At 42.0% G+C, this 9,225-nt stretch overlaps 1 protein-coding gene across 1 annotated transcript; it reads right to left on the bottom strand.

Annotated features, from left to right (window-relative positions):
• Positions 1 to 3,306: 3,306 nt before the first annotated feature.
• polr1c (RNA polymerase I and III subunit C) lies at positions 3,307 to 8,876 on the bottom strand. Its single transcript, XM_042064985.1, has 9 exons — positions 8,734 to 8,876; positions 8,398 to 8,469; positions 8,202 to 8,309; positions 7,955 to 8,087; positions 7,745 to 7,864; positions 6,524 to 6,676; positions 5,845 to 5,994; positions 4,895 to 5,011; positions 3,307 to 4,138 (listed from the first exon to the last, which is right to left on the bottom strand). The coding sequence occupies exons 1-9, from the start codon at positions 8,803 to 8,805 to the stop codon at positions 4,020 to 4,022; spliced, it is 1,044 nt and encodes a 347-aa protein (XP_041920919.1). The 5' UTR covers positions 8,806 to 8,876; the 3' UTR covers positions 3,307 to 4,019.
• Between the last annotated feature and the right edge of the window lie 349 nt (positions 8,877 to 9,225).

Below are 9,225 nucleotides of genomic sequence, written 5' to 3'. Positions count from 1 at the left end.
GAGGCGGCGGTTAGAGACGCGTGTCGGCTGGTCAGCTCCATCGGCTGGTGGAGAGGGCTGAGACGTGTCTCAGATAAGACAAATGGGTGGAAAACTGCCCGTTAACTGCTTAGTCGATGGGAGGAGGAGGATCTTGGGCCGCGCGCATCAATGGGATGAATCGGTAATATGAATTGATTCCGAAAAGGGTGACAGCGGCGGCAAGATAATTGAGGCCCAGGAGGCTTCTGGGAAGGAATGGAACGCCAAGCTAAATGGAATATGACTAATACTGCACCATCATCAGATCACATCCCACCATGAGCACCTACAGCCGTCAGAGACATTGCACTCCTACTCAACACTGTCTCATACATTCTCTGATCACCTCCAGTTACTGTCTCCCCGAGCCATTATGCAATTCCATCAAAGAGACAGAGGTGAATGCATAATAAAGGAACGATGTCTCACTGACAGACTCTGTTGCGGTTTGGCAGTCAGGTTTATTGATGGTGACAATAATTTGCAGCTGTGGAAGATCAGAGAATCAGGGCTGTTTCCTGTCAGAGAGGCTGTGTAAATCGAAACAGTCCCTGTGTGACTCAATGGCCAAATAAGTAATAGACAGAACAGTGAAAGCTTAAAAACAAGTTTCTTATAAAATAGGCTTTCACTCAAGGTTATGAGACGGGTAATTCACACGAATATGCAATACCAACAGAAACATTTCCATGCTCATAGAAGTGTGATTTTTTGAGATAAAGAAATTCATGCGGGAGTGAGATGAAGTGGTTTCAAGACTGTGACCTCTTTGTAATAATCAAATTTCCATAAATATGAATTTGGAGTTGCCTAGGGCCCACGCACTCCTTGGATTCAGTGGAGCTCAGGGGTCTGAAGACACACCAAAAATATTTTGTTTGTTTCAAACTGAATTCTTCCACCCATGCCAATTTCATGTTGAAAATCTGGGAGAGGCACTATGCACACAGGTCGGAACAAGCCCCAGGGCTTCTGAAGTGTCCCCAACAGAACTGGAGTGAGGGCCTGAGAGCTGTGTTGGAGATCTACACTGTCCAGTTAGACTGCTGATTCAAAAAGTGACCAGGAGTCATTGGGTGGCCAATACAGGCAGTGAATCAGAGGTCTTGTGAGAAACTCATAGTAGAGGAATGCACACTCTGAGGTCTGCGGGGGCTTGGTGCTGCCATCTGTGTTCAAGAAAAAGGAGGGCGCATTTGGATTCACTTAAATGGCATTTTTGCCGTCCAAGTAAAGGCAGCCAGTGATTCTTCAGTTGCTCAAGGGCTGCCGATAAGGATCGCGTCCGTTTAGAGATGGAAACAAAGGTGAGGGGGACCTCTCCAAATCTACAACAAGATCAGCACACACAGGAAATACATGTTTGCAAGATGCAGGTGACAGAGAAAAGAATGCTGAACAAATCACCCCCCCCCCCTCTCTCTGCCTTTCTCTCACTCACTCATTCTTTCTCTCTCCACAAGTGGCTTTGAGAAGGAAAGTAAGCCCTATAAACAAAAACTACGGCCAGAAAGGATATGAGGTCCCCCCTCATCCTCCCCTCCCTTTCTTGCTTTTTATAGGTTTGAGGGGTAGGGTCCGTTTCCTGCCAAAAGCCCAGCGCAGTAATGAGCCAGGCAGGAGAGCGAGGGAAAGCAGGGGTGGAGGAGAGAAGAGGAGAGAAGTCAGGAGGATTCTGCGGATGTCTGTGTGCCCGGCGGCCTCAGCGCCTGCCAACCAGGGCCCCCAGAGTGGCAGCGACTGTCCTAATGATGAGTGCAGCACTACTGGAAGGTGACCCACTTTAATGTGCCTCACCACACACATATACACACACACACACACACACACACACACACACACACACAGCCTTGCCTTCCTGCTCCAGCACCTCCCTCCCACGGCTGGCCATCAGTCTCCAAAGATACTCTGGCCCACTTTCAATGATCTCCTGTACGACACACACACACCTCAATATTTATTGTGTTTGTACCAGGCAAGTACATGCAAACCCAATTAGTCTCACTCACATAGACACATGTACTCCCACCAAGACTCTTCTTTCTTTCTTTCTCTCTCCCTCACACACACACACACTCTCTCTCTCTTTATGTCTCTCTCTCTCTCTCTCTCTCACAGACATACACACACACACACACAAACACACACACACATCACTTTCTCAAAAAAATATTCACATTCACAAGCAGGCGGGGGTCATCCTGGTATGGTCAGTTTGCTGTGATCCCATGCTGTTGTGTGGGGTACTCTATATAGTAAGCCCAGCCCTGGTGTGCTCCACACTGGCCCCACCTGGAGGCCCACCTGGATAGGCAGTCATTACCGGTGACAGCACTACTGCCAGATGTGTACTTGGAAATCACAATAACAGAATAGCACTTTGGCTGACATGTCACATCACCATAGCTCAAACTCCCTGAGGTCTAGTCTATAACAGTGTTTGTAAGACAAATGTTGCATATCACACACAATGTCCCTACCTCAGATTAGGACAAAGTGGTCTGAAAGTGACTGACATTTTCTTTAATTAGGTCAAATGGATTTTCCTTAAGGGTGATGATACATGGGGCAATTTTTCAGACAATGTTGCTGCGCAACCACATAACTGTTTCCATGTGTTCTGATTGGATCATGAGCTCTCCAGAAAAACGATTGTGGCCCAATATTGACGAGAACGTGCCAGAACAACAATACTTAGGAACACTGCCCAGCAATGTTGCTCAAAACGTTGCCTTGTGTATCATCAGCTTTAGGAAACACAGGGTAACCCATTTACACTAAACAGTCAACACCAGAACACCATTTTGTATCTGACAGAAGACCAAAACACTTGCAGTTTGTGCAGTGCGGCTCCTGTTTCAAAACCAGACTTCCTCCCATGTGTTGAGTTTCTCTAATGCCAACCACAAGTGAAATGGCAGCGAAATGAAATCTCTCCCGCCTGCCATCTGCATTATTAAGGTGAATTGGGGAGGCCAGACAATTCAGCAGTAATTAAAGTGGTGTAAGAGGAGCGGCGCGAAACATGCACCCGGTGAGTAATTAACTTAAGTAGCGCTCAGTGCAACAGGCAGACATGAGCAATCAATCAATCCACCAGGAGAGGATGAAGCGCAGCTTCACTGTCCGCAATATTGCATTACCCAAAGTCAAATTCTGATTAAGACGAGCCTACTTATTGCCCGCGTGTTGCATTATTCATAGTATTTGGAGAGATGGTGGTTTTAGACCGCTTGACAGGGTTTCAGACAGAGTGAATAGTGTTCGCCAAAGATGGTTCATGAATACGTACAAATGTTTTCCTTTATTTTTTACATGGAGCCATCATTACTCACATATCATGCCTGGGTGGTTACAGACACAAGCACCTTCTGAACAGAAGAGGTCAGACTGCCTTCCTCTGAGTCGAGTGAACACATCCTGCCAGGGCCTAACACAGAACTTGGAGTGGTCCCTAACAACGTTAGACATCAGTGCACCACATTCGCTTAAGCTGCATTTCATGAACTAAACTGCAATGTTTTGTTACTTTTGTTGCACATATTTGTAACTATTTTTAATACCAGTGCCATAATTCCCAGGGCAGTTTTACATAAATTAATTGAAACTAAAGCCATACAGAATTACACTTTGCTATATAGAAGGTGCTTCCCCTGCGGCTTATGCAAAGTTAATGTGAGACCATGACTGACAGTGAGAGCAATACAAATCACAGAGTGGTTTGCCAACACAAAGCTTGACTTTGGCTGCTGCCATGTAGCAGTGGCTATTGTGTGAATGAAACTCAGTCAGATAGATCCAGCTTCAATGTGAGCAATGGGATTCTTTTTTTTTGCCTTGTAACCGAGACCTACAGTAGCTGGACATCCAACAGCTATGGTCAAATCAGCACAGACAACTATGCCGTCGTCGTCGTCGTCGGCGTCATCCTCCTTCTCCTCCTCCTCCTCCTCCTCCACCCTTCAAGGTTAATGTCTCTTTGGTCCCAAGTGCTTCTTCTACTCCATGTCTGTGGAGTCCAGCTCGTTAATGAACCTCTGGCACTTGGCCAGGAGGACGTTCATGGATTCAGAAACCAGCACGTCAGGAGGCAGGATCCCCGTGGACTCTACTGAGACTGCACATGGGAACAAACGCAAACAGGAAGAGTTAATTAAAAAAGAAAACAAGAAAAACAGATTTATTCAAAAACCCAGTAAAATCCACATGGCTTGACCGTGATATCACATTTTAACAGTATCTATTGTGGTATATAGTCATAATACTTTAAATTAGAAGTTTGGCACAATTAGACTTAACCTCAGAACAGTATCATAGTATCAGAATATATACACATGTCTATGTAACTAGAACAGCAAGGGACACATTTATGAGAAATGGTTACAATAGTGCAAAATGGAGCCAGCTATAGGGTTTTACAACAAACCTTTAAAATCAACAATGTGCAAAACACCTTCTAAGGTGTACTTGTTGATTTATTTGTAAATTAAAATGTACACCGGCACGAAAGGTGCTGACCGGATAAACGTTCAGGTTCATTACTTTTATTTCTCGTTCCGCTGGATTTACAATGGAATAAAATCTTATAGGAACACCACTGGAGAAATATTACCCTTCCCACTTAATTCTGACCATTCCTACACTGTCTGTTTTATTTGCAATGCTTACCAGTAGCCCCATTTAATCTTACCATAATCTATTTCTAATAAATGTCTTAAGTCTAAGCACATGCAATTTGTTTGTTTTTTTTAATTAGTTTTGAAGGAAACAAACTTTTATATGACTGCATCTATCTATCTATCTATCGATCGAACTATATATCATTTTACAAAAACCCAAATAAAAAACTAAATAAAAAAATATATAAACTTACATATGAAATGGTCTCGCACTCTTCCTAACTTCACCAAATTCTTCAGATCATCATGTCGCAAAACTTCCCTGCTGCATGTGTCTTGGCGACTGTTGGCCACCTTAGCAACTTGTTTTCCTGAGAAAGGAAATAATGGAGGTGGCTTAAAAAGGGTTAGTGAAGAGGGACAATCAAAAGGACATACTAAACATATAACTCCCTGCAGAACCTTGCATAACAGCACTTACCACTCAGGGGTGCGTTTCCCAAAAGCATAGCTGCATAGTTGCTGAGTTGACAGTACTTGAGTCACACGTTACAGATATGTTAAAGATACAGAAATACGGTGTTGATATTCGTCCGTATTTCAGTCACATTTTAGTAAGAGCTAACAAAGATGCTATCATTTTTTAATTTTCCAAAATGAAAAACTTGATGTGACAATATGAAGCTTAAGTGCATTGGTAACCCAAATCTACGGACTCACATTTGGCAGTGACACTACTATCATAGTAAGCAACTATGCTTTTGGGAAACGGGCCCCTGGTTAGCTGACTGACAGGTGAACTTGGGCTTTGTTGACATGGAATCTGTCTTAAATTATTCTACCTTGTGTCTTTTATTTTGTCTTTTTAATCATTATCTATTTTAAATGATTTTACCTTGTGTTTTATGTTTTCTTTTTATTATGATCTTTACCTTTTGAACTATTCTTTGACTATATTGCCCTTCTATGCTTTTATTTGTTATTATTATTTGGTTTTGTTTATGTAAAGCACATTGAATGACCTCTGTGTATGAAATGCGCTATATAAATAAACTTGACAAACAAATCAACCCTTTAGTGAACAACGGTTGTCTCCTCTCTATGAATATACCCATTTCAGTATTAACGATATTAGGAAGAGTTTGACAAAAACCCAAAGCAAAACCCTCCCCACCCTCTACTTCAGTAGGAAAGCCTCTCCTACCATCTTTGTTCTCCACTTCGATGACTCCTGGCGTGAAACAGCGCTTCAGCCTCTCAGCTTTCTCCCCCTCGATTGGCTGCAGTAACGTGATCTCCGGAAGGAGACGGTAGCTGGCCGTGGCCACTGGGGAAAACTTGGCATGGTCCTTACCTGTGGAGTCAATACACATATATGGGTTGGCACTGACTCCACAATACGACTGTACAGACAGTGGATCTTAGTTGTATAGACCCTTTCAACAATAAAAACAAAAACAATGCTTGAACATTCTATTTGGGTCCCAATCTACTTCCTCTGCATTAAGATAACATATGGAATGTTAAAAAGGAAGTCTTGTGGGGCCAACTATGATGCTGATAATGGAACTCTCTTGAAAGGGTCTATAACATACACATTTAGCTTCTACAGATAAAGCTCGAAAGCATCCTCAATAGTCATTATTGTTGGACAAAATATAACTGAAAGTAACAACCTAAGTTAAATAAATTAAATTCTTCACAAATACATAGACATATTCCATGAAGAGCATACAGTTTTAAGATAACATCTGTTTTATTTGATATTATGTATACTGAAATACTATATTTACTTTTAAAAACTGCATTGGTAAGATACTTTTTTTCATATGTATATAGTTTGTGCATGAATGTTGTAGGGTATGGATGAATATGAAACTCACCGATGCCCTTCACACAGTGCATAACTATGTCCAGCTCTTGCCCTGGTCGCAGCTGTGCAAGGAGGATGTCCCCATACACTGGACCAATACTGGCCTCCGCAAACACATCGGCTTGGTTCCCGATAGGCACCCATTTCATGTCTTTGGAGTAGACTTGAGGTGAACACAGCATAGGTTACAGATCAGCTAGGTCATGGGTACAGAACAGAACAGTTAGGCACAAGAGTAATGCCATGGGAGAAGAACTATGGGAAATCTATGGAAACATGGCCTAACACTGCAGAGAGAGGTGCTTTGGAAACAAAACACTGGCTAACATCACCGCAAAAATTGCAAATATCGCCCTAAAGTGTTCTCAAGGCAATAACAGAATACAAGCCTAAATCCATACAAAATCCAACCATTTCAGGGTTCTTATACTTACACCTCGTCCTGCTGAAGTACAGAACTTACATTATAAACACGTGCATCTTGCTGCACTTGTGTAGTGTGAGCCATCATTAAGTCGCAGTTTAAGTGGCATCAGTCACTCTGTTTCAGATGGCACACAGGCCATGATTCCAGTCCACTTCATTCATAATGCCTAAACCTAGACCAAAATGCTTCTCAGGTGACAGTAAAGCTATTAAGCACTGCTCATGCAGGCCTGAGACAGACATGTAGGCCCATCTCTAATGTTATGTTTTTGAGTGAGACTGACCACTGTTATTGTCATAACATTTTATGTAAAGTAAGAGAAGGAAGGTGCCGCACACTCAGAGTAAATGAAAAAACGTTTAATAGACGATAACGTTTTGGCCTACAAGGCCTTCATCAGATCGCATGCGCAGGCCGAAACGTTATCGCCTCTTAAACGTTTTTCATTTACTCAGAGTGTGCGGCACCTTCCTTCTTTTACTTTAGATATACCGGTACACACCGGTAGCCAGCACATCTTGGTGTGTGTTACATCTCTCCTCTATAACATTTTATGTAATCATATTGTTTGGGAAGAGACATATGCACTCATCATTCTACTAGAGTAGTGCTCATCAGCTCAATAAAAACTTGAGGAGTACCTGTCTGCATATAGAGAAGAAGTAGCTGAGAACTATGTGCCATTATTAAGCTATCGGTTTTCACTCAGAGGCATCTTCACTTGTATACCAAAATCAATCATCCTTTGTATATGAATGCATGATTAAGGTGCTGATGATTTACCAGTGAATAACTAAGACTCACCCATGTGATTAAGGTAAAGTTCACGAGGATCAGCAGAATCCTTTGGAGCTCTAGGATTCATTGTGCACTTAACCTTAAGCTGGAGTTGAATTGTGTCAATCTCTGTGCCTTCTTCATCACCTGGGGGAAAAAAAGTCATTTTTATAACTCGTTCACATTCTGTATACTGTCCAGGCTGGCAAAAAATAGTAATATCAAGCCAATCCCCACCTGCATTTCTGTATTCAAAGAGACGTGGATCAGCCTTGATGGGGATTAATCCAAGTCTGTGAGCAAGGATCTCGTCCTGAATGATGGATGTGTTGTTGTAGATGAACACTTTTTCAACAGCCATTGTTGGGATCTAGAGTAAACAGGCAAGTCCATCTCCTTCTTTAATGCTAGTGTAAATGTATCCCGAATACACAACATGTAAATTAATGAAACGTGGTTTTATTTGTTTTGTATGGGTAAATACCTCTGCAAGCAAGATCCGTCGGAAGGCATTGGCAATGGAAGCATCTATGCCGACCATATCAAACTCCATAGTATTTTCATCCATTTGTACTATGTCGATCCTAAAATTCTAAGACAACATAAAAAGGGCAGCTGTAATAGCTTGCGACAGGTAAAAGGTATGTCCTCACAAAACACTTCTCATTTCATTAACCTACCTTTTTGAATTTCTGAAAATTCCATGTGTCATCATACCCAGGGTAGTTACCAGGATAGTCTGTTGTATGAACCTGGAAAGATCAAACACGTTTAAACTTCAACGGGGAAACACAGGAAATATATGAAAAGTACCCCTGTACACTACAAGTTTTACATGAAGAGTTTAGTAGCCTAAAGCATGCTACTACTAGCCATGTTTACACTACATGTGATGCGACAGAAGCAAAACACAGGTGTCGACTTATATGTCATCCGGCCTTAACTGCTCTACATGGAAACTAACAGCTACTAAAAATGTAATACATAAAATATTCAACTCGATGTTGTTGACTTACATTCTTCACGCCAAATTCACCCAAAATGACTCTGTTCCTTATCTCGTCCACGTTGCTCATAGGAGCCGCCATGTTACCTCTGTGAACAACTCGATGTTAGGAAGAGTATTTTGTAGTTCTTTATCGCCCTCTATCGATATGGAATATTGTAGCACGTCGCTGAATCAGAGCCACTGAAACATTGAAATATGTGCTGAAAGTTTTGACGGGTGTTGAATAAGCCTTCACCACTCCTGAGTAAACATGTAGGAAGGGCACAGCAAGGTCGTGAAGGGCTAACCAAGGTAAAGCTATTTAAATGTTTTAGACCTAAATAAATAGGATTTGTGTGCGTGCTTCAAGCTTTGTGAGAACGTGGAGGATATACCTTTCGTTAGGCCTATGCCCTTACAAAACATAAACTGCATAGCCCACTTCAAGTGTCAAAAATGCTGTTTTAATGGATTATTTGTAGTTAATATGTACAATCATTTGAACATTGCTCTACATATT

The sequence above is a fragment of the Alosa sapidissima genome, chromosome 16 (genome assembly GCF_018492685.1).
Source record: "Alosa sapidissima isolate fAloSap1 chromosome 16, fAloSap1.pri, whole genome shotgun sequence".
NCBI classification, from domain to species: Eukaryota; Metazoa; Chordata; class Actinopteri; order Clupeiformes; family Clupeidae; genus Alosa; species Alosa sapidissima.
The sequence above is the reverse complement of the archived record's forward strand: the minus strand, read 5'-3'. Positions and strand labels throughout refer to the sequence as shown.